The following is a 25,891-nucleotide window of genomic DNA, read 5'->3' on the forward strand; positions in this document are numbered from 1 at the left end:
GCAACATTTTGGGCCGAACAAATAATTACAAATAAGAAAAACTAAAAGTGTTGTAACCTGCCATTTTCTTAGAAGGCTTAGAAGTACTTTTTGAAATGTCTATGAGGGAAATGAACGGGGAATCATTTCCTGGGCCCTGGTGGGGGGCGGGACTGCGACGCTCTATAGAACAGTGGGTCCCAAAGTCTTTCATGTCAAGGACCCCCGAAAATGCTAATGGTACATACTGGTGCTATCTACGCGTATATTCATAGACAACCGTTTACACCCCCCTGTCAGGTGAAAAGAAGCAGCTTGGACTCCTCATGCATAGAAGGAAGCATGAGGTCTGTTCGCTGCCCTCCCCCCACCCCGCCCCCCCAAGGTTGGCAGAGGAAGTGTAGCGCCCAGGATTACATTAGATAATTTACACCGGGTCCATTTGGTTCCATTTGTACACTAAGTTAAAGACCCATAAGGGTCCATTTGGTTCCAAACTATCATTTATCCGGGGACCCCCTGGAACCAAGGGGCCAGCTAGGCACTCCAATGTTGAAGCGCTGGGCCCTAGTGGTAAGAGGAAGGACTGCAGGCGGACCCGTGGATTCTTGACGAGCAACCGAGCGCTCAATGTTAAAGCCCATTTGGACACCAAAATTTGGTGTCCAAATGCTGAATCAGCGAAAAATGCGGAAATAGACGGTCCTTCCGGCAGCCTTCCGGGTGCTTCAAAACGCCGCTGAGCAACTTCCACTGACATGAATAGCGGAGGGGGCGGAGCTTCGCGCCAGTTCAGTCTCTATCCTTTTAATACTCTATGCCTGGAACTCCCTCAAGGACCCCTGGGGGTCCCCGGACCCCACTTTGGGAACCACTGCAATAGAAGACAATGAAACACAGTAGAACACAATGGGTGACTCTGTATGCTAACTGACGGACAGCTTATCTCGGGGTAAATAGTTTATACATTAAGCCGGATTATTGGTGTATTGGTATATTGATGTTTTATCCAATCAGACCGTTATGCCTTAGGACAACGACCTTTATGGACATATAGAGTGTTGCGCGTGCGTGGGTGCGTGCGTGCGCGTGTGTGTGCATATGTTCTTTTCTTATGTGGAAGTGCATGGTTCACAGAGGAAGTAGCTAGTTGTCAGTTTAAAGGTGCATATGCTGTTTTATCTGCCTTTCAGTAACATAGGTTGCAGACCGCATTGAAAACAATGGAATACATGTAGCATTCCTCATTGAAAACAATAACATACGGCTATCGTTGTTAGCACGACACAATGAAAACAATAAAATACAGCTGTCGTTGTTAGCACGACACATTGAAAACAATAGAATACAGCTAGCATGCCTCATTGAAAACAATATAGTGGCTAGTAATGTTAGCACACTACATTAACAACAATGGAATGCGGCTATCGCCGTTAGCGCGACACATTGACGACAGAATACAGCTATTATGCTACATTGAAAACAATAGAACACGGCTAGGGAAGGTAGCACACCACGTTAAAACTGTTATTATTATAGAACACAGGTAGTGAGCACGCCACATTGAAAACAGTAGAACAATAGAACAAAAGAAGAAGAGACTTCAGATAAATGTGTCAGATTCTTCAAAGAGAGAGAGGGAGGAGGGGGAGGGGTAAAGCAGTGCCGTCGCTACCTGTACGTGCCAAAAAGTACCAAGCCGACTCCCTCGAAATAACATTTTTCTCTGTGGCTCCACCACGTAATGACGCGTGGCTGTGTGCATGACACGTCCTCCTCACAAACAGTGAATCTGCATGAGGAATAGCAGCCCTCTCGTCGGGACGGAAGGGGGGCAGCACAAATATCCTACGAGTAGGGCAACCAAATGGTCAGCTACGGCCCTGGGGGGAAGAGAGGGGGAGAGAGATAGATGCTGAGGAGGTACAATGGGTTGAGGAGAGGTGGAGGGAGGGAGGGAGGGAGGGATGAGCCACAGGGAGGAGGAGAGATCAGAGAGGGAGAGATATCAGCCGTCTCCTTGCAGGTCTATCACAGACAAAGAAGGCATGATGTAGTAGACAGATTTGGATTGAATATGTTTAATTTGACATCATTGTTTTACAGTACGGATCACTGGACCAGATGTCCCTGTGTGTGTGTGTGTTTGTCAGTGAAGTTGATCTGAATCTGAACATGCTTGTAGATCGGCTATTTTCACAGCTATCCTTAAATTATAATGACATAAACATAAGGAAACCAGGCTGGACGTGGTTAAGCTTTAGGATTGGCACGCACGCACGCACGCAGACAGACAGACAGGCACGCACACACAGACGGACGGATGGGCGGGCGGGCGGATGGACGGACAGACAGACAGCGTCTGTATACATTGTGTCCACCCACTGGTCAATTTACTCCCACTAGACTGCTTCCCAGCATGCTTTGCGGTTGAAACCCTGAGTACAACCACAGCGAAGAGGAGGATGGAGAGAGAGAGAGAGAGAGAGAGAGAGAGACAGAAAGAGAGAAAGATGGAGAGAAAGATGGAGAGAAGTATGGAGGGAAAGAGAGAAAGGAAATCGAGAGGAGGAGAGCCAGCTCGAAGGAGTCCAAACCTCCTGCCGTTACAGTTAATGATCACACACGCACACACACACATTCGCCCTCTGGCAGCAGTGTGTGTGTGTGTGTTCCTGTATCCTTTAATCCTTTGTACTTCTTTCTGACTGCCCTTTTTTTGCCCCCCCCCCCCCCCCCCCCATATAAAAGCCGAGCTACTGTACTGTCATCCTTACACTAACAGACAGGAGCCAATGAGAGGCGCATTAGGTGGTGTCAAATGAACGCTTCATATAACGTCTGGCTCTGGTCCAATGACGTGCCTCTTCTCACTGCGCTGATATCTGGGCAGTCAGCCAATCAGCACCTGGCTGACAGCATGTTGTGCAGGGTCGTCTGATTCTCAACCCTTTTCTCAAGTTCGCCCCCAAATGACTTTTGTTTTTCTTTCTGTCATTTATTCAATGACTAAATGACTAAATCTACAGTTGATTTATTCGACTAAAATGTGTTCTGGCGGGCCTCGATGGTGTCCTAATGGCTCATTTTACACTTTGTTGACAATAGCCGATCTACAAGCTCACAACGCATTGCGCTACGACGCGTTGTGAGCTTTTAGGTCTGCTATTTTCAGCACGCAACCAAGTGTAAAATGACTCCTACTGGATCTCCTCATGCATTACAGTCTAGTTTTTATCTGTTGACAAAATTGTCAATACATTTAGTCTCAGTTTTAGTCGTCATAGCGTAGTTTTAATTTAGTTTCCATTTAGTTTTCGTCAGTGAAAAAAGGTAGTCGACGAACATGTTTCGTCTTTCGTTTTAAAAACAACACTGCTTGCCAGTTTGGAAGCACTCGTTTTCAGTAAAGCGACGTCCTACTGCCTTATGCACAGGTGGTACGCAGGGCAGTTGAGTGATATCTAACGAGCACTTCCAAACTGATTTTTATATAGTGCAACAATGCAATGGTTTTCCCTTTGTTTGGATCATCAAACAGTCAGCTGTGTGTGTGCGTGAGACAGACAGACTGTGCTAATCCTGTCTCCCACCCACTAACAGATGTAACTCCCCTCCTCCAGACTAGAGCGCGCACACACACACACACACACACACACGCGCAGGTGGTACCCCTCGCCCCAGTTCACAGTCTCTGTGGGGCGACCATTCAACATGTAGGGCGAGGTCGCGACCTTACATCATATCCCCACTTCCTTGCACACGCCATTCTTTAACCAAACTGCACCCGATCTGTTAATTCTGTGCGTGTGTGTGTGTGAGCGTGTGTGTGTGTGTGTGTGTGCGTGCAGTCTTCCAGTGAATGAGCTGGACACGATTTTGAGTGCTTTTTTTTTCAAAGGCACAGCAAAGATAGCTGTTCTTTCGCCGTCTCTCACTCGCGCACACACATACACACGCACGCACGCACACACACACACACACACACACACACACACACACACACACACACACTTTTCCGGGTCAACAGATTATGTTGTACGCTTTTTGGTGACCTCGTTCTACAGGCAGAGAGACTTAGATGTGTCTCTATTTCTCTGTCTGGATGTTAAGTACTCATTATAGAAGTGAGTAACCGATATATTTTACAAGTAGTGGGTTAACAAATAGTGAGGCTAATTAATGGTCATCATCATCATCATATCATCATACTATAATTCTGACAATGTCTGAATGTCTGTCCGTGTGTCAGAAACACTGCCGTATCTCCTCACCGCCTGCACCAATCACTCCCACTTTTCACACAGAAATTCCAATTTAACAAATTATAAATTAACAATGAATTTATTAGTGAATAAAACATTTGAAAACGCACCCAGGGTGCAGTACCCCACACGGCCAAGTATTTCACAACGGGTAAGGGCTAGTCTATTTAAATATGAACTGTGTGTGACCTCCAGTCACACACACACAGACCAGGTCATATATTAGTGTGTGTGTGTGTGTGTGTGTGTGTGTGTGTGTGTGTGTGTGTGTGTGTGTGTGTGTGTGTGTGTGTGTGTGTGTGTGTGTGTGTGTGTGTGTGTGTGTGTGTGTGTGTGTGTGTGTGTGTGTGTGTGTGTGTGTGTGTGTGTGTGTGTGTGTGTGTGTGTGTGTGTGTGCGTGTGCGCGCACGTGCGACAGTGTGTGTGCCGCTGATCACGGGCGGCTCAGCGTGGCTCCGCTATAGGTGTCAGATTATTGTCCAGACAGATTATCTGCAGATTAAAAGAGGCCAGTCTGTTGTTACTCCTAATCTGGCCATTATCGACAACAACGATTCTGTCACATCTAATGTGATATGAATGGTGCATTGTTCTCAATAAAAGCTGCAGGCTGGGAGAGCTTTTATTGTTATTCTTCCGGTTTGAGGGAAAAGGAAGTTCTGGATGATTGTTCCTGCCTGATGACTACAAAACAACACTACAACATGATGTAAAGATATCATCCTGATGACTACAAAACAACACTACAACATGACGTAACGATATCATCCTGATGACTACAAAACAACACTACAACATGACGTAACGATATCATCCTGATGACTACAAAACAATACTACAACATGACGTAACGATATCATCCTGATGACTACAAAACAACACTACAACATGACGTAACGATATCATCCTGATGACTACAAAACAATACTACAACATGACGCAACGATATCATCCTGATGACTACAAAACAATACTACAACATGACGTAACGATATCATCCTGATGACTACAAAACAATACTACAACATGACGTAATGATATCATCCTGATGACTACAAAACAACACTACAACATGACGTAACGATATCATCCTGATGACTACAAAACAACACTACAACATGACGTGACGATATCATCCTGATGACTACAAAACAATACTACAACATGACGTAACGATATCATCCTGATGACTACAAAACAATACTACAACATGACGTAACGATATCATCCTGATGACTACAAAACAATACTACAACATGACGTAACGATATCATCCTGATGACTACAAAACAATACTACAACATGACGTAACAATATCATCCTGATGACTCCAAAACAATACTACAACATGACGTAACGATATCATCCTGATGACTACAAAACAATACTACAACATGACGTAACGATATCATCCTGATGACTACAAAACAATACTACAACATGACGTAACGATATCATCCTGATGACTACAAAACAATACTACAACATGACGTAACAATATCATCCTGATGACTCCAAAACAATACTACAACATGACGTAACAATATCATCCTGATGACTACAAAACAATACTACAACATGACGTAACGATATCATCCTGATGACTACAAAACAATACTACATGACATAACGATATCATCCTGATGACTACAAAACAATACTACAACATGACGTAACGATATCATCCTGATGACTACAAAACAATACTACAACATGACGTAACGATATCATCTTGATGACTACAAAACAATACTACAACATGACGTAACAATATCATCCTGATGACTACAAAACAATACTACAACATTATGTAACGATATCATCCGCTCAATCAGGAGACCCCATCTATGCCCAGAAAACCATAGGTCTCTTCTCGGGGGCTGCCTTTATACCCTAATAGCCCACTCACAGCTGCCTTAACCCTGACCTGAGATCAGATTCTAAAAATGTCTTCTACATCCCGACAGTTTTCCATTCTGACCTGAGATCAGATTCTATAAAATGTCTTCTACTATGTCAGTCGTTCTTCGATTCTTTCGAAAATAGCAGACCTACAATCTCATAGCGCGCCACTCGGTGGCGCGCTATGAGCTTGTAGATCTGCTATTTTTCAATAGCTAAAGCACGACATGATGCTAACACCAAAATGGGTTAAAACCACAGATGTCACTGAAACAGGCCTGAGTGTGTGTGTGTATACCGCTGTCTGTCATCTTGTTGTTTTTGCCATTGCCTGCCTGTCATTGTGTGACTGTCGTCTGTTAAATAAGTACAGTGCTGTGGAAAAAGGAATTTCCTTTCCTTGTTGTGGCGCAATAAAACGTCAGAGCAGAGACTCTGCTATAACTGCTCGTTACGGCCAAGGCTCAGAGGGCCAGGCCATGCAGAAAACAAACCAGGGTTTGATGTAGATCGAACAGATTTGTGTCTATTTTATCAAGAATAAAGTCCCTGTGCTACTACACCCCAACTGGACATTGGTCGGAAAGGTATAGCGCATAAGGGTTCCCCAATTAATTTTCCTCAAGGGCCATATTTTGACTAGGGTACCGTGCTGGGGGCCGAGTCCGCACGCGCGAGGTCGAGGTCTTGCCCTGAAAATTTATTTCATTCATTTTCAGGGCAAAGACCCCATTTGAAAAGCAGTGCAGCACTATCTCTCTCTCTCTGTTTCTGGCAAACAGCGCCCCTACTGGTTCTAATAGTCATTCTCGTGCTCATGGCCACATGGGTATACACACACGGACAATGCTGTTCCTTGGAGTGGTTGCACCGCTCAAAAAGCCTAGGCTATATAGGCTATAGGGGTCACCACCAAAGTCAATAGTATAGGGGCCATTTTCTGGTGTTCACGGAGGTGTGTGAAAGAATTCCACGGCAGCCAAAGTTGGTTGCAAGAGATATGTGGTGGTGTTGGACAGAAGGACGGACCCAACCGACCCACAGCTGTCTCTGTAGCTGCTGCTAGAGAGGGCCTAAAGAGCAGGCGACGTGACTGCTGTCACACACACACACACACACACACACACACACACACACACACACACACACACACAGAGAGAGAAAGTTGAGCCAGGCTAAATCACAGTAAGGGTACACAACATACATCACGAATCATCAAACCTGGTATAGCCCTGATCTGAATACTGACATTGTCCTGTCATTAACCACTATACTATACTAGCCCTGTTGTTCTCAATCTTTTCAGGCAGTGACCCCCCATCCCCCCCCCCCCCCCCCCCCCTAGATAATAACAACATCGGCCCCCAATTTTCCATCCAGTTCAGAGGACCACACTTTTTGTAATAACTTACCGTCACATATCGGAGCCTCAGTTCTTTTCAAGATAACAATTACTGCAATTTTCTTTTATTAACAAGCTTGGGCAACACGTCTTATGTCCATGTTATTACTGATATTATTATTATTATTAGTGTTTTTATTAATGATTATAATTTTTTTTGTTATCTTTAGGCCTATACCTATATTATTCGTATCTTAATTCTGCTATTTAATCTCAGGAAGGCCACTCGATAAGCCCCTTTGGGTTTTTTTTTTGGCACTAAACTAAACTAATCATATTTGATTGCGTCTAGTTTTACAAGCTCACAACGCTGATGGTGGGATTCATTTAGGAGCTGTTGGGTTTTGACATTCTGTAAACGGAGGAGGGACGCGTGAATACGTTTCTTTCTCCAGCTCGCTGCTCAGCTTCTGTTGCCTCACCACGCTGCTGCCTGGGAGTCTAGTATTATATATATATGGGGGGGGGGGGGGGGGGCAGCGCAAACTGGGGGGTCAAAGTTCAAACGTGTTATGCTCAGGCGCCTGGTTTCGGGGCTGACGGGGTCGCCGTGTGTGTTTGAACAGATGCCCGTTCCGTTCAGTTTGTCTCGAGACGCTTTACATGTCTGATGGTGATAATCTTCCCCTGGTGAAGCATATGCGTTTGACCTCTGACACTGGGAAGGAAAAAACCTACCCATTCTGAACGGGAACCCATTTTGGTGTTAGCATCATGTTATGCTTTAGCTATTGAAAAATAGCAGATCTACAAGCTCGTAGCGCGCCACCGAGTGGCGCGCTACGAGCTTGTAGGTCTGCTATTTTTGAAAAATCGAAGAGCGACTGACATTTTTAGAATCTGATCTCGGGTCAGAATGGGTTAATCAGACCAGTGTGTGTCCAGTTGGAAACCTTGTATGAATCTGATCTCGGGTCAGAATGGGTTAACGGGAAGAGACCTCAATCAGAACGAGGCACTAGGGTGGGCGCAGAGCCTTAGATATAGACAGAGAGTTACGCAAACTGTGTTCACTTCATGGGGCTTCAGGTCCAATGGAGGCTCTCCTATACATAGACTTCTATTGAGCGTACCGCTATACCGGAAGTATAGGCAGAAATGCATTGGACTCAGGGCAACAACAGCCCAGCTTTAATGATCTTAAATCCCTTTTATTTTAGATTGTTTTGTAGTAATAGTATACAACGTAAACATCAAAGAGACTTTAGTTGTTTCTGTACAATACTTTAAAACAGTTTCCATGTTGCGTACGTTCTTAACCCATTTTGATCGGGAACCCCTTTTGGTGTTATAGCATTATGTTATGCTTTAGCTATTGAAAAATTTTTTGAGAGCGACTGACATAGAAGACATCTTTTAGAATCTGATCTCAGGTCAGAATGGAAAACTGTCAGGATGTAGAAGACATTTTTAGAATCTGATCTCAGGTCAGAATGGGTTAAAATCTCCAGCTTGTCTCAGTTCAGGCTGCATGAACAGCCCCCTCTATTATAATTATTATAGCCCACAACAGGTCGTTTCGAGGAAGCAATCTCATTGGTTGACGTATAGCCATCTAGCCGTGCTTCAAACGAGCATGATGGAACACCTAATCAAAACCAGTTATCAAACTCAGCTGTGCTGCTCTCCTAGAGCGGAGCCGGCGGGGAATGATATGCCGGCGAGTAGGGATGGGAATTGATTCATGCATTAATAGTCAATTGATACGTTTTGATAAGCGTATCGATTAATTAACCGGTTAGTTTGGCAAAAGAAATAATAGGCAAATCTTAATTTCCCTCAATGTCTATTGTCTAACATAAAAATCTACACTTTGCTCATATACAGAGGTAATACAAAAGTCATTTCTATTCCTTAATCAAATAGTTATTTGACCATTTGCGATACAGGGCCAGGCAATGGCGTCTTTGTATGAGAAATAGGAACAAATGAAAAGTGCACTGTCTTGTCTGTCACGTCACATGCAAAAGCAGCGACGCTTCGATGAATTCGATGAGTTATCAAAGTTTAACCGACTAATTCCTTGCACGGCGATTAATCGATCAACGATGAACTATTAACATCCCTACTGGCTGTAGCCGATCTACAAGCTCACAACGCGGCGTGAAGCGAAGTGTTGTGAGCTTGTAGATCGGCAATTTTTTTACTAGTTTGGGTCACCGGGGCAAATATTCTCATTTCTCTTTTGGAGTCGCAGGCTAGAGAGTTCTGGAACCACTGATGTAGAGGACCCAGTTTGAAAGGTTTCTCTTCCAGGGACCAGTGTTGTTTTTGTCGACTAAAACTAAGACGAAAAATGTTTGTCGACTACCTTTTTTCACTGACGAAAACTAAATGGAAACTAAGCTGCGATGACTAAGCTAAATGTATTGACAATTTTGTCAACAGATAGAAACTAGACTAAAATGTTAGGAAGGGACTAGTGGACAAGAGTTTCAGTATAAGTCATTTTACACATGGTTGCATGCTCAGCGCGACGCGTTGTGAGCTTGTATTTTGTGTAGTGTAAAATGACTAAATGAACTGCAGATTTAGTCGGCTAAAATCATATGACATTTAGTCGACTAAAACTAGACTAAACACTAAAAAACATTCCAGGTGACTAAAATATGACTAAAACAAAACGTTTCATTCCAAAGACTATGACTTAAAACTAAAATAGAAATTTGCCGCCAAAAACAACAACACCGCCAGGGACAGGCGGAAGAGACGACTTGTAAAACATTTCGCCCAAAAACGGCAGATTGGGCTATTTTATAATTGCCGGCAATATGAAAGGGATTAAGTTTAAACTCTTGGTAATTTCCCTGAGTGAGCTCTGTGCCTCGAAGACTCAAACGCAAGAGCAAAAGCTCTGCAGCTTCGCAGCTCAGCACAACTACGGCTTTCAGATGATTACAAGACACCCTTTTATAAGGAACACGCCCTAGACAATAGTTATTTTAAACTGTGTGTGTGTGTGTGTGTGTGTGTGTGTGTGTGTGTGTGTGTGTGTGTGTGTGTGTGTGTGTGTGTGTGTGTGTGTGTGTGTGTGTGTGTGTGTGTGTGCGCGCTGTGGTTCTAAACAGGAACCAGTCAGTTTAATAGCTGCAGCGTTGTTGAGTGGTTCCATGTGGTGTGTTGTGTGCGTGCGTGCTTGCATGTGTGTTAAGAGTACATGTGGTGTGTGTGTGCGTTAATGTCAGGGTGGTTATGGGAACAAAGGCAGCTGTGTGTTCCACACTGACATCAGACCTGCTGTTAGGAAATGTTAAATAAAACCACACTGCCAATAGTATAGACCTTTACTGACCTCTGATCAGCTGTTAGACTAGTCCTTACCAATAGTATACACCTCTATTTACTGACCTCAGATCAGCTGTTAGACTACTCCTTACCAATAGTATACACTTCTACTGACCTCTGATCAGCTGTTAGACTAGTCCTTACCAATAGTACACACTTCTACTGACCTCTGATCAGCTGTTAGACTAGTCCTTACCAATAGTACATACCTCTATTACTGACCTCTGATCAGCTGTTAGACTACTCCTTACCAATAGTACATACCTCTACTACTGACCTCTGATCAGCTGTTAAAACGTACTGTTTACAGATAGGAAGGAGTGCAGGAATCTGATCCTAGATCTGTGGACACTGTGCATCATTCCTGTGGTTGTAGATTGGCCAATTGGCACAATTATTACTAATCGCCTAATCGCAAATTATTTGAGATACTCACGATTCTTTTGTTTTGTTTTTGCATACGTTAATTGTCATACTCATTTCCACGTTGAAAAATGTTCATGAAAAATGTATATGGATAACAATATCTGTGTTTGTGTGTGTGTGTGTGTGTGTGTGTGTGTGCTTTTCCAGCCTGTAACGTCACCATACACAACCGCTGCAGAGACACTCTGGACAACTGTACCAAGATGAAACAGAGGGTGAGACTATACATTCGTTATGCATTCATAATTGCACTTATTTTATCCAACGCGCTTCGCATAGATTGTGATTCAGCCATTCATTCATACAATTTAGGCATTTAGCAGACTCTCTTAATCCAGAGCGATTTACATTAAGCAAGAACAAAAAAGCATGGGAATACATCACATGAAAAAGCATTTATCATGAAACATGTGTAAGCTAAGAAAGTAACAGTCATACACCGACACAGGAGGAAACCATACAGGGGCAACCAACCTGCACATCGGGTGCAGGCCGCGTACGTACATAGCGTGGATTACACCGCAAACGGGGGGGGACGGTTTTGCGGAATTGCTAATGGTGGCCCATTTGACCTATTCAGACCTAGAGGACCATTCTACTAATTGCCTTCTAAATTTTCTGAAAAAAACCCTGTGTTTCTTATGACAGCGGTGCTCAACCTTTTTCATGTCGAGGACGGCCAGAATTATCTGTATTTGGCTGCGGACCCCCATCTGAAAATATGTTGTTCGTTTTGAGTTAAAAACTTTTACTCTGAAATAATATATATCCAAAGATTTGCGCCACATTTTCACGATATAAAAACAAATAGCAGACCTACGAGCTTGTAGATCTGCTATTTTTCAATAGCTAAAAACTAGGGCTGGGACTAATTGCGATTAATTACGATTAACTACAGAAAAATTAACGCGCTAAAAAAAGTAACGCATTAACGCATTTTAATCGCATATTTTGTTTTCACCGCCGAACCGGAACGTTTCTCACTGGGCGCGCGTTTTCACTTACCTAAGATGCTGACGCACCCAGCAGCATTGCTGTCTGAGCAGTGAGCATTCACTTCCGCTAGTACTAGACGATAACAACAACAAACTGGAACAGCACACGTTAGCAATTAGCATGAGTGCAGACGCAAATAAGAATGCGCAGCTTGGGAAATTTAGTGGGACATTTAGATTTAAAAAGCGAGCCGATGGAAGCGTGGACAAAAATGCAGTTTTATGCACATTATGCGACAAAGAATTTGCCTATCACCGCAGCACATCGTCCCTCACATATCACATCAATGCCAAACATGTTGCAGCTAGCGTGGAAGTTCACGTTACTCCGTCTTCTTCAACGTCGCAACCTACACTCGACCTGATGCCTGGTTTCAGAGGCAAGATGACTAAGTCCACGTCTGACAAAATAACAAACTCCCTGGCTTACTGGGTTGCAGTCAACTGTAGACCACTTGCGGTGGTCGAAGATATGGGGCTGCAAAAAGTGCTACAGATAGCTTCGTCTGACACAACATATGTGCTGCCATGCAGAAAGACAATCTCAAAAAGAATCCAGCAGCTTTATGACAAAAAGCTTGAACTTGAACAGTTAACTGTTTCATATTTTTCCAAGGTTATGGGAGAGTTGGATTGAAATAGGGTCTATTTTATTTGTATGTTGTTATGGCTGTTTGTCCTCTGAAGAAACAGATGTTTTGTTTTCTAATGGTCAGGGTTCTGGAATGTACTTGAAATAGTATACATTTGTTTTACTTGTGAGTTTACAGGTCCTTGAATTGATATGGTCTAGACTGTATATTCAACAAAAAAAAGCTGCACTTTATGGCAAAAATGGCACTGATCTGTTGGTTTTGGTTAAGTACCACCTGATAAAAAATAAACAATGTTTTGTTGCTGAAGTTTATGTATTCACTATTCATTCCTTCACTCATAAAGTCATAATACCAAAATCCATTTGAAAAAATTGCTTTCTCACTGTTCTCGGGTCAAATAATGATATGCGATTAAAATGCGATTAATCTAGATTAATTAATCGCAGAGCCTGCGATTAATTACGATTAAATTTTTTAATCGAGTCCCAGCTCTACTAAAAACATATTGCTTAAAAACTCCAAAAGGGGTTCCTGTCCCAAAATGGGTTAAAACAAAGACAAAGGCGGCTTTGCACGCTGTGGTTTGCTACTAACAGAAATGTGCATGCACAGGGGGATAAAGGGCTGCCAAAGTATCTCTTGTTGTTTTTCTTGTTTTTTTTCTCCGCTCCCCTCTTTTCGACATTTCGACTCTGGGCCAGCTCTAAACTGACTGGGCCAGCTCTAAACTGACTCTGGGCCAGCTCTAAACTGACTGGTCCAGCTCTAAACTGACTCTGGGCCAGCTCTAAACTGACTGGGCCAGCTCTAAACTGACTCTGGGCCAGCTCTAAACTGACTGGGCCAGCTCTAACTGACTCTGGGCCAGCTCTAAACAAGACTCCGGGCCAGCTCTAAACTGACTCTGGGCCAGCTCTAAACTGACTCTGGGCCAGCTGTAAACTGACTCTGGGCCAGCTCTAAACTGACTCTGGGCCAGCTCTAAACTGACTCTGGGCCAGCTCTAAACGGACTCTGGGCCAGCTCTAAACTGACTCTGGGCCAGCTCTAAACTGACTGGGCCAGCTCTAAACTGACTCTGGGCCAGCTCTAAACTGACTGGGCCAGCTCTAAACTGACTCTGGGCCAGTTCTAAACTGACTCTGGGCCAGCTCTAAACTGACTCTGGGCCAGCTCTAAACTGACTCTGGTGGTTAACTCTAACTCTGTGCCTCAGGGATGGCCGTTTGTGAACGCTCTCTCTCCGCTCGTATTTATTTACACAAAGCAACTTCGCAGTGACTATCACAAAGCCTTGAGGCCCTTTTCACACAGCAACGGGCCCAGCTGGTCTCATTATACATGCTAAACGGATAGTGGTTTTATTTCCTGTGTAACCGGTTTAACCCATTTTGGGGGCGGGAACCCCTTTTGGTGTTAGCATTATGCTATGCTTTAGCTATTGAAAAATGTCAGATCTACAAGCTCGTAGCGCGCCACACAAGCTTGTAGGTCTGCTATTTTTTTTAAAGTCGAACCACTGACATAGAAACATAGCTTTTTCAGAAAACTGTCTCTCTCGTACGGTCTGGAGGGACCGTATGAGGATAATGTGGATGTGGACGCCGCTTCCGTTTCGTCTTTACAGTCATCGCATGTTTGTCCTAATGTAAATAGTAAATACAAAATAATCATACGCATATATATATATATATAATATAGCTTGCTGCTGGGCAGAAACGTCAATTCTAAAATAAAATGTCAAAATATATTAAACGACGGAACGGATGACGGCTTCCGCTCTCGGCTTTCTGGAGGTTGTAGTTCCAGACTCTATATACAGTACTGTATATATACTGTAGCATTCAGAGACTGTGGAATAGTTGTATTGCTATGCGGGAACTACTGCTGTGCCACCTGTCTTCTGTCTTGAGTTGAGTAAGACCTCAATGATCCCTGTGTGTTGAAGTTAACTGGTCTGTCTGTCTGTCTGTCTGTCTTAAACAGCAACAAAAGTTGTCTCTGGTGAGGAACAGCGCAGCACTTCAGAATGTGTCACTGAGGAACAAGAGTAAGTCTGTCTGTCTGTCTCTCTTCCTCTCTTTGCCTGTGTCTCTCTCTCTCTCTCTCTCTCTCTCTCTCTCTCTCTCTCTCTCTCTCTCTCTCTCTCTCTCTCCTCTTCTTCCTTTTGCACTGTTGTTCGTATTGGTCACTTGAAGTGATTGTAATTTTTTTTAATTTAAATTATTTTGGCCTCTCTCTCTCTCTCTCTCTGTCTGTCTCTGTCTCTCTCTCTTTCTCAGCCCCTGCGATGAAGGAGCGTCCTACCTCGGCCATCTACCCGTCAGACAGCCTGCGACAGTCTCTGTTGGGCTCCAGGCGGGTTCGCACCGGCCTCTCCGGCCTCTCCAAGAGCGTCTCCACCAATAACATCGCCGGGTGAGTCCGCGGCCGCGCAGTCTGATTGGTTGGCCAATACAGGAAGTGTGACGTCTGAAAGCCTTTTTTTCCTCTTTTGTAGTAGCGGCTTAACGCGGGTGCTTTTAATAACCACTTAAGCGCAATGATGTGACAAAACTCACGACACTGCATTGCGGCAGGTTTGTGGGCTTGTACATCTGCTATTTTTTTTTTAAACCCGACTGCGAGTATCACAGCGCCGCCTGCTGTCGGCCGCTGGAAAAAACCTTTGTTTTCACCAGAAACGACATTCATTGCGCCGATTTGGAGATACAGGCATTTGAACGAGGACCATTGAATGCAAGTGAATGCGCGTGCATTGGCGCTTCACTGTCCCACTTGGACTGTTGTGCTAACGAACGGTGGCTAACGATCCGATCAGATCAAAACATGGATTAAGATATTCTTTTTTGGCTTTATTTGAAAGGGTTCACGTACAGTAATTAGACAGGAAGGGGGGGACATGCGGCACAGGCGGACGGGCTCTGGACTCGAACCCGCGGCACATATGAGTCGTTGAACTTCTACCTCTCTCTCTCTCTCTCTCTCTCTCTCTCTCTCTCTCTCTCTCTCTCTCAGTAACCTGAATGATGACTCTCCGTTGGGTTTGAGGAGGATTCTGTCTCAGTCGACGGACTCTCTCAACTTCAGAAACAGATCGATGTCTATGGAATCCATTAATGATGAAGGTAACGCACACGCACACACACACACACACACATGCACGCACACACACACACGCACGCACGCACAATGTATTTATCTTAACCCATTTTGGGCAGGAACCCCTTTTGCTTTAGCTATTGAAAAATAGCAGATCTACAAGAGCTTGTAGGACTGCTATAATAGAAAAATCTAAAGAACGGCTGACATAGAAACACGGCTTTTTCAGAAAACTGTCAGGATGTAGAGGACATTTTTAGAATCTGATCTCAGGTCAAAATGGGTGGTTAACTTCACACGCAGAGCAATGCACTGACATCCTTGTGTGTGTGTGTGTGTGTGTGTGTGTGTGTGTGTGTAGGGGAGGTGTACTACACGTCTCTGCTGGAGGACTTGGAGGTGGAGGGGAGGGACGTGGAGAAGGACAGCTGGAGCATGGTGGTGGAGCCCTCGTTCCTCCAGACGCAGCGCAAGGACGTCATCAAACGCATGGACGTCATCTACGGTATGGACGCACACGCACGCACACTCACACGCACACACGCACACTTGCAAATACACACGCACGCACACACACACACACACGCACACATGCAAATACACACGCACGCACACACACATGCAAAATGCACCCACGCGCACACAATGTTTGAAAGCGCTTAATGGGTTTTATAAACTAACATAACATGGTGAAAGTAGCCTTAAAAACATAAGGTATAGGCCACCACTAAGTTATGCAATGTATGTGCCAGGATTTTTCCCATTTATTTTCTTTCCGTCTTAACACATCTTAGTCGATTAAATCAACTGTAGATTTAGTCGACTAAAATCTTCAGACATTTACTCGACTAAAACTAGACTAACACTAAGACATTCCAGGTGACTAAAATGTGACTAAAAAACTAAAACGAAAACTAATCCTGCCCTATAAAAACAACTCTCCACACGCTTCCACAGAGTTCCTACAGACGGAGTTCCACCACGTGCGCACGCTGCGCATCATGGACGGCGTGTTCCGCCAGGGCATGCTGGACGAGGTGCTGCTGGAGCCCGGCGTGGTGCACGCCATGTTCCCCTGCCTGGACCAGCTTCTGGCTCTGCACACACGCTTCCTGGAGACGCTGCAGGCGCGCCGTGCGCAGGGACTGGCACCGGGAAGCCACGGGAACTTCACCATACACCGCCTGGGAGACCTGCTCACTCAGCAGGTATATCTAACCCATTCTGACCTGAGATCGGATTCTACAAAATGTCTTCTACATCCGGACAGTTTTCCGAAAAAGCTACGTTTCTATGTCGGTCATTTAAAAAATAGCAGACCTACAAGCTTGAGCTTGTAGATCTGCTATTTTTCAATAGCTAAAGCATGACATGATGCTAACACCAAAAGGGGTTCCCGCCCAGAATGGGCTAATCTATATTTTACCGGTACCCTAACATCAGTGTTTCCCCAAACCTTTCTAATCTATATTATACCGGTACCCTAACATCAGTGTTTCCCCAAACCTTTCTAATCTATATTATACCGGTACCCTAACATCAGTGTTTCCCCAAACCTTTCTAATCTATATTATACCGGTACCCTAACATCAGTGTTTCCCCAAACCTTTCTAATCTATATTATACCGGTACCCTAACATCAGTGTTTCCCCAAACCTTTCTAATCTATATTATACCGGTACCCTAACATCAGTGTTCCCCCAAACCTTTCTAATCTATATTATACCGGTACCCTAACATCAGTGTTTCCCCAAACCTTTCTAATCTATATTATACCGGTACCCTAACATCAGTGTTTCCCCAAACCTTTCTAATCTATATTATACCAGTACCCTAACATCAGTGTTTCCCCAAACCTTTCTAATCTATATTATACCGGTACCCTAACATCAGTGTTTCCCCAAACCTTTCTAATCTATATTATACCGGTACCCTAACATCAGTGTTCCCCCAAACCTTTCTAATTGCGAACGCAGTGAGCCACTTACTATGACAGCAAGGGCTGAATGTCTGTGTGTGTGTCTGTCCCACTGTTACACCACCCGCCCGCCACCAGAGGGCGCAGCTGTAGCACACACACACACAGGGCGCAGCTGTAGCACACACACACACACACACACACACACGCACACACGCACACGCGCACACACACACACACACACACACACACACACACACGCACACACAACCACACACACACAAGCTGCGTTCGCTTCACGCGTTTGCGCGTCTTACTTGTCTATATTATACCGGTACCCTAACATCAGTGTTTCCCCAAACCTTTCTAATCTATATTATACCGGTACCCTAACATCAGTGTTTCCCCAAACCTTTTGAGTGGTGCAACCACTCCCTTTTAGTTTAGTTTATTCGCACAATAAAAACAGTACAAAAAAAGGTAACGTCGATAAAAGAGAAGTGTGTGCAGGTGAGAAAAGAAACCCAGGGAGGGCTTATATGTGGTTCTCACCAAAGATAATATGCAAATAGTAATATACAAATAGTAAGACAAAGTCCCCCCCGGGGACCCCCACATGGTAACTCTTTCGCCTCTAGAAAACACGTATCCACGTCGGAGAGTATTGCAGTACAAGCATAGTCGGTTTCACACTTAACATAAACATTGTACATGTATCAGAGGCGGTGCGTTTCCTGTTGCAGTGTGTGAATATGAGTAGCAGGCGTTCCCTAGCAACACTCCTTCAGTGTCGTTTCTATGAGGAAGTGGTTCCTGTCGACTGTTCGTGTAAACAAGGTGGTTGCTAGACAACAGCTTTGATTTCGTCGACTAAAACTAAGACTTTTTTTCCACTGACAAAAAATAACTAAACTAAATAAAAACTAAGGTATGATGAAACTACCGTAATTTCCGGACTATAAGGCGCTCCTGAATATAAGCCGCACCAGCCAATTTTAGGGAAAATCCCAAATATGTACATATACAAGCTGCACCGGACTATAAGCCGCAGGTGTTTTAATGTTTAATTACCATTATGTAAAGGTTTCCGCACGGTCGCCCCTTTTCCATCTCGCCCCACTATTATACTGATTATATAAAAAGTATTATCATATTAATTTATCATTGTTAAGTTCACTCTGCATATCCACGGGCATAATAGCATGATGATGCCATTACAAAAAATGGGCTAAATCAGGAGAAATGTGTTTAATAAAACAAAATTAACTGCTAGAAGGAAGGTCCTAAATTAATTTAATTAAGCAGTGACCGTCTCCGTGTCATGTTGTTCTTTCTTAATTGTAGTATAGCTATCGACTACTTCTCCAACCTACGTACTAATCCATTCATCCTGGCTGATTGTTTTCATATCATATACAAGCCTACTGTACGTGGATTTTGCCGTCACCGCCACTCGTGTGAGCTGCAGTGGCAGCATTCAAGACACAGTCCCTCCTCACTCTGCCCAACGGAGTGCAGTGATCACTGTAGCCTGCTAGCTACAGAGCATGTGAGCGGAGCACGAGCGGAGCGAGGAGCGGAGCGGGGGGATTTTGACGTGAGCGCGGAGTGGGTTTTTAAATGGGTCAGATTGACTTCCGGAGCGAGAACTGTCCTCCGCTCCGAGCCGCTCCGAGCCGCTCAGTGCACACGGCACGGCACTGTGCAAGCTTGGCTAGCAGTTTACATCAATCATTGTCTCTCAAGCAGGCCCGGCACCACGGGGGGGCAAAGGGGATATTTGCACCCTTAAATCAACCTCTTTGCCTTTGTGCCCCCTCAAAAATCTCAATTGCCCTCTCAGTCATTTCATCCTGGCGCCGGGCCTGCTCTCAGACTCAAGCCCAGCCCCATACGCGTAATCTGCTTCACGGACTGTCCATGAGAATAGACATACAAATCACCAATGCACCGCTCATGGCGTGTCGACAGTTTACATATCTGTTCTTTGGGATTTGGACACATGACGATGGGCTACAACAGAGCATGTGAGCGCTCACATGCTCTGGCTAGCTAGCAAGCCTAGCATGTAATATTAAATAACCTAGCCATTATAAAGACCAAAGGAACTGTGGTTGTAACTTGATGTGAACATTTAGGCTTGTATGAATTGAATGAATAACATCCCATCGTTTTTCAACCAGCGATGGCCTCTCCTCCGTGCTATAACTCCATTCCAAAGTAACGTAACATGCTAATGCTATGCTGCTCCGTAGAAACGTCTTGCAAATCGAAAATAGCAGATCTACAAGCTCACAAGGCGTCCATCCGTGAGGCAGTGTAGACTTGTAACTTTGACAACAGCTGTTGTGAATTTTGGCCAATCAGAACGGCAGCTGCAAAGCCTGCATGCATGCATGGACTGGCCATAGATAGATTTAGAAGGCCCCCTAGTGGCCGTTACGTTAGCTCAGAGCCTTAGATGGCTCTGCGTTAGCTGTAAAAATCCATAGATTAGCCGCACCGTTGTATAAGCCGCAGGGTTCAAATCATGGGTAAAAAGTCGTGGCTTATAGTCTGGAAATTACGGTAAGTACTACATATATTGACAATGTCGTCAAGAAATAAGCTCATAGTGCGTCAATTTGTTTAGTAAAGCCAGCCTATATGATCTTGTAGATCTGCTATTTTCGAAAAATCGCTCTTTGGTGGGGGAGTTTTTTTTTTAACTTTGCACACAATCATAACTTGCTGTGTGTGTGTGTGTGTGTGTGTGTGTGTGTGTGTGTGTGTGTGTGTGTGTGTGTGTGTGTGTGTGTGTGTGTGTGTGTGTGTGTGTGTGTGTGTGTGTGTGTGTGTGTGTGTGTGTGTGTGTGTGTGTGTGTGTGTGTGTGTGTGTGTGTGTGTGTGTGTGTGTGTGTGTGTGTGTGTGTGTGTGTGTGTGTGTGTGTGTGCAGTTCTCAGGTCAGCATGCGGACGACATGAGGAAGGCGTACTCTGAGTTCTGCAGTCGACATCCCAAGTCCGTTAAACTCTACAAGGAGCTGCTGGCCAGAGACAAGAGGTTCCAGCACTTTGTACGGGTGAGTCTGGCTGGAGATTAAAGTACTCACGTTTTTTGAGGGGGTGACTGTACCCCGGTCCCCGATTGAGGGTATGCGCATGCATAAAGTGAATGGCAGATCGAGTGGCAAAGTGAGTGACAAAGTGAATTTAATGTTGTTTAAAGTCATTTAATGGAATCAAATATGACTTTTCTGTTTGCATGTATGGGGCTGTCAAGGACAGAAAGTAGTTTTTTGACACATGCATTCCCGCATAACTTCCTGGTATGATGATGATGTCACGTGCATACCCTCTGTTGTGAGTGGCCGGTATGAGATGATGAGTGCTGATGACTTAGCAGATCTACAACATTGTGAGCTATGTTTTGTCATATAAAGAAGTTTTCAAATAAATGTAGTGGCGTAAAAAGAACAATATCTGGATCTGAGATGTAGTGGAGTAGAAGTAAAAGTATTGGAAATTGGAAATACTCAGGTAAAGTACAAATACCTAAAAATTGTACTTAAGTAAATGCACTTAGTTACTTTCCACCACTGGAGATGAGATGAAAAAAGAAGAGAAGGGAGGGAGGGAAGTTTGGTAAGATTTGAGTCTGGTGGTGTCAGGAGGTACCAGTAAGATCTCACATGCGAAGGGAGAGATCACGCACACACACACACACACACGCACACACACACGCACACACACACACACACACACACACACACACTGATTGAAGTCAGAAGGGCTCAGTTCTCCGAACAAGAATAATGTAACTATTCATGGGACAACACCATAAAGGAGAAAAATATGAAAAGAAAGAAAGAAAGATGGATGGATGTGCCATATTGCCTCTGTCGATTGTAAACTCCAAATGTCCAAAACTGTTACTTTTCAGGATTCCACTTAAAACTAGCTAAAGTAGCAGATCTACACACTACGACGTGACGCTGTAGTATAATCAAGTAGTAGGGCATTACTTTAATCAACCCATTCTGAACGGGAACCCATTTTGGTGTTAGCACTATGTTATGCTTTAGCTATTGAAAAATAGGCTATTTTCACTTCCACATTTGTGGAATTTATGGCATTTCTTTAGATTGTTTTATTTTTATTCATGAATCAATCAATCAATCATGGTGTCTGTGTGTGTGTGTGTGTTCCAGAGGGTCAGTAAGGGTCCGTTGCTGCGTCGTCATGGAGTTCAGGAGTGTATCCTATTGGTCACCCAGAGGATCACCAAATACCCCGTCCTCATCCAGCGAATCCTGGACAACACCAAGGGTACCTGTCTGTCTGTCTGTCTGTCTCTGTCAAGCTCACAACCCGTTGCGAACTTGAGTTGTAGATCTGTACTTTTTTCCATTATTTAAGTTTTTTTTAACCCATTTTAACCCATTTAGACCTGAGGACGATCCTGACAGTTTTCTGAAAAACTCAAACGTTCACTCTGAAAGAATATATATTCAACGATTTGCACCTACAAGACCTACAAGTTGTAGATCTGTATAGAGGGTATGGGCATTGCTTAAAGTGATGGAACATCAAGTGGTCAAATCGAGTGGCAAAGTGACAGGAAAAGTGAGTTTAACATTGTTTAATGTCGTTTAATGCAATTAGATGTTCTGTTTGGATGTTATATGGCCAGAAAGTAAGGCCAGGAAGTAGTTTTTAGCCACTCAGTAGGCATTCCTGCGTAACTTCCTGGTTTGATGATGATGTCACGCTACAAGTTCATCTACACATCTAGGTCTGCTATTTTTGAAAAATCGAAGAAAGACTGATATAGAAACATAGCTTTTTATCAAGCGTAATTTTCAAACAGACATTTTTTTTAATCTGATCTCAGGTCAAAATGGGTTAATTGGGTCAATGGGCTAATGCGTGTCACCTGTGCAGGTAACGAGGAGGAGCTCCAGTCCCTGTCCACCTCCCTGGTCTCTGGTTAATTGGGTCAATGGGCTAATGCGTGTCACCTGTGCAGGTAACGAGGAGGAGGTCCAGTCCCTGTCCACCTCCCTGGTGCTGCTGAAGGAGCTGCTGAGCAGCGTGGACCAGCAGGTGGCGGAGCTGCAGCGCACCCAGCGGCTGCAGGAGATCCGCTCCCGGCTGGACCCGCGCGCCGCGGCCGAGGTGCGCGGCGGAGGGGCGTTCCGCGGCGGCGAGCTGCTGCGGCGGAGCCTCGTCCACGAGGGCACGCTGCTCTGGAAGACGCAGAACTCCAACCGGCTGAAAGGTAAGGGGGTGTGTGTGTGTAAGTTAATGTTTCAAGTAAAGAGAAAGAAAGTAAAAGTACTGTTGTGTACTGTGTGTGTGTGCATGCACTGGTGGATTAAAACCAAAGATTGATTTTTCCTTCTCTCTCTCTCTCTCTCTCTCTCTCTCTCTCTCTCTCTCTCGTGTTTGTGTGTGTGTAGATGTACAGGTTTTATTGATGTCAGACATCTTGGTATTTCTTCAGGAGAAAGATCAAAAATACATCTTCCCTTCACTGGTAAGCCTCTCCTCTCCTCTCCTCTTCCTCTCCTCTCCTCACACTGATCTCGTCACTTTGGATAAGAGCATATCTGACAAATGCCTAATTTATCCTCTCCTCTCATTTCTCTCCTCCTCTCCTCTTCTCTAATTTTTTTTGCTTTGTCTCTCTCTCTCTCTGTCTCTCTCTATATCTCTCTATGTCTCTCTCTGTCTCTCTCTACATCTCTACATATCTCTCTATCTCTGTCTCTGTCTCTCTCTGTCTCTGTCTCTCTCTCTCCCTCCCTCTCTCTCCCTCTGACCGTCTACAGGACAAGCCGGCGGTGGTGTCGCTGAACAACCTGATCGTCAGGGACATAGCCAATCAGGAGCGAGGCATGTTCCTCATCAGCCACTCCACGCCGCCGGAGATGTACGAGCTCCACGCCGCGTCCAAGGACGAGCGCAACATCTGGATGAAACGCATCCAGCACACGGTGCACAGGTCAGTAACATCTGGATGAAACGCATCCAGCACACGGTTCACAGGTCAGTCACATCTGGATGAAACGCATCCAGCACACGGTGCACAGGTCAGTAACATCTGGATGAAACGCATCCGGCACACGGTGCACAGGTCAGTAACATCTGGATGAAACGCATCCGGCACACGGTGCACAGGTCAGTAACATCTGGATGAAACGCATCCGGCACACGGTGCACAGGTCAGTAACATCTGGATGAAACGCATCCAGCAGACAGTGCACAGGTCAGTAACATCTGGATGGAACGCATCCGGCAGACACAGTGCACACATCAGGCGACCATCCACATCGCTTCTCAGTTTCAATGCTAGTAAACACACCCTGACCATGCAGGTCTATGCAGATCACTCACTGGGTGTTCTCACTTTTAACATCGTGTCCTGGTACGGGAATCTCTCAGTTAACCCATTTTTGTCCTGGGAACGATTCTACACATTTCTTCTAAATCCTGACAGTTTTCTGAATATATATTCAAAGATGTGTGCCACATTTTCACGTTTTTTCTAAAATAGCAGACCGCGCTACGAGCTTGTATTTCAATAGCTAAAGCAGCCTATAACATAATGCTTAAAACACCAACCCAAAATGGCTTAAGAGATCAAATCAAGCTTGCCCATGTAGTCAACCAGTATGATCACTGGAGAGAGAGACCAACCTCAGGACATAATACTACCGCTCCATAACCAAAAAAGGCAGTGACAATGACTCTTCCACACCCTTATTATGGCTTCCATTTGGTTCTATGTGTACACTCTCAGAGTTACAGAGAGCTGTAAGGGTCCATTTGGTTCCATGTGTACACTCTCAGAGTTACAGAGAGCTGTAAGGGTCCATTTGGTTCCATGTGTACACTCTCAGAGTTACAGAGAGCTGTAAGGGTCCATTTGGTTCCATGTGTACACTCTCAGAGTTACAGAGCTGGAAGGGTCCATTTGGTTCCATGTGTACACTTTCAGAGTTACAGAGAGCTGTAAGGGTCCATGTGGTTCCCGAGTACCACACTTTTGAGAACCCATAATGAAACTGACCTCACAATATCGCCACCTTGTGGTCCCACTGCCTCACTGTCGCTCTATCTGTCTGTCTGTCTCACTGTCTATGTCTGTTTGTCTGTCTGTCTGTCTAGCTGTCCATCCAGAGAAGAGTTTCCGCTGATTGAAACAGAAGACAAAGCCTTGCTACGCAGACTGAAAGGTACTGTGTCTGTCTTGTCGTCCCCCCCCCCATCTGGTTCTCTCAGTTTAGGCTTTGTTTGTGAATAAAACATTATTTGTGCAAATTAAATGACTAAAGCAGATGTGGGTTTACGCTGTTGTATTGACACATGGCTGAACCATGGTCAATTGACCTATAGCTAAGCCCCTCCCCAAACTGCTACGGTCCAATCGCAGCTAAGCATAACATGGGTCAGACAAACCTCTCCACCAATTGTTTTCCTATAATATTTTTTTTCTTTTATATTATAAAAGAAAAAAAAGTAAAAAAATATATATATATTACGCACATATTTTTCCAGTGCATATGGCAGGGCCTTGTTGACGGATTTGGAAGAGATTTTGAAGGTCTGGTTCCAAAAATGAACCAGTATTTAATGTGTAAAAATCCATGACATTTACAGGTGAATTGGCAACTGCCACCTCCATAGTGTTCACATCTAACCTCAAATTCTGTTTATTTTATGCATATTGCCCACTGTCTCTTTAGTTTTTAGCACATTCATCTGATTTCATCACAATCGACGCCCGTCCATCTGCATGTGTCATTATTTGGACACCCATTTAGAGGTGGAAGTGTTTTTTGTAAGCTCATAGCATGGGTTTCTTTGCCACTGGCGCCATGTTGTGGGTTAAAGTGGTATAGCGCACAAAGTGTTACATTTTGCCAGCCCCCCCCAAAGGAAAGGAAAGGTACCATGTTTACCCAGGGTAACTGGACTAAGCTCAAGAACTTGTTTACAGCCAGGCCCTGCTCATAGAACATTTCATGGTAGGGGTT

General features: G+C 44.4%; 1 protein-coding gene across 1 annotated transcript in view; it reads left to right on the forward strand.

Moving 5' to 3' along the window:
• Positions 1-25,891, forward strand: part of LOC310855982 (rho guanine nucleotide exchange factor 2-like) — a gene marked incomplete at its 5' end in the record, with an annotated part of 88,136 nt that overhangs the window by 55,498 nt on the left and 6,747 nt on the right. Inside the window, 12 exons of the mRNA XM_083761198.1 lie at positions 11,407-11,474; positions 14,837-14,900; positions 15,133-15,268; positions 15,869-15,978; positions 16,314-16,457; positions 16,910-17,160; positions 20,807-20,932; positions 22,061-22,178; positions 22,879-23,130; positions 23,312-23,388; positions 23,684-23,856; positions 25,023-25,090. Of these exons, the coding sequence (XP_083617324.1) occupies positions 11,407-11,474; positions 14,837-14,900; positions 15,133-15,268; positions 15,869-15,978; positions 16,314-16,457; positions 16,910-17,160; positions 20,807-20,932; positions 22,061-22,178; positions 22,879-23,130; positions 23,312-23,388; positions 23,684-23,856; positions 25,023-25,090 (1,587 nt within the window). The remainder of the gene's footprint in view (positions 1-11,406; positions 11,475-14,836; positions 14,901-15,132; positions 15,269-15,868; positions 15,979-16,313; positions 16,458-16,909; positions 17,161-20,806; positions 20,933-22,060; positions 22,179-22,878; positions 23,131-23,311; positions 23,389-23,683; positions 23,857-25,022; positions 25,091-25,891) is intronic.

This window comes from Protomyctophum parallelum, assembly GCF_964188405.1.
Source record: "Protomyctophum parallelum genome assembly, chromosome: 3".
Lineage (NCBI taxonomy): Eukaryota > Metazoa > Chordata > Actinopteri > Myctophiformes > Myctophidae > Protomyctophum > Protomyctophum parallelum.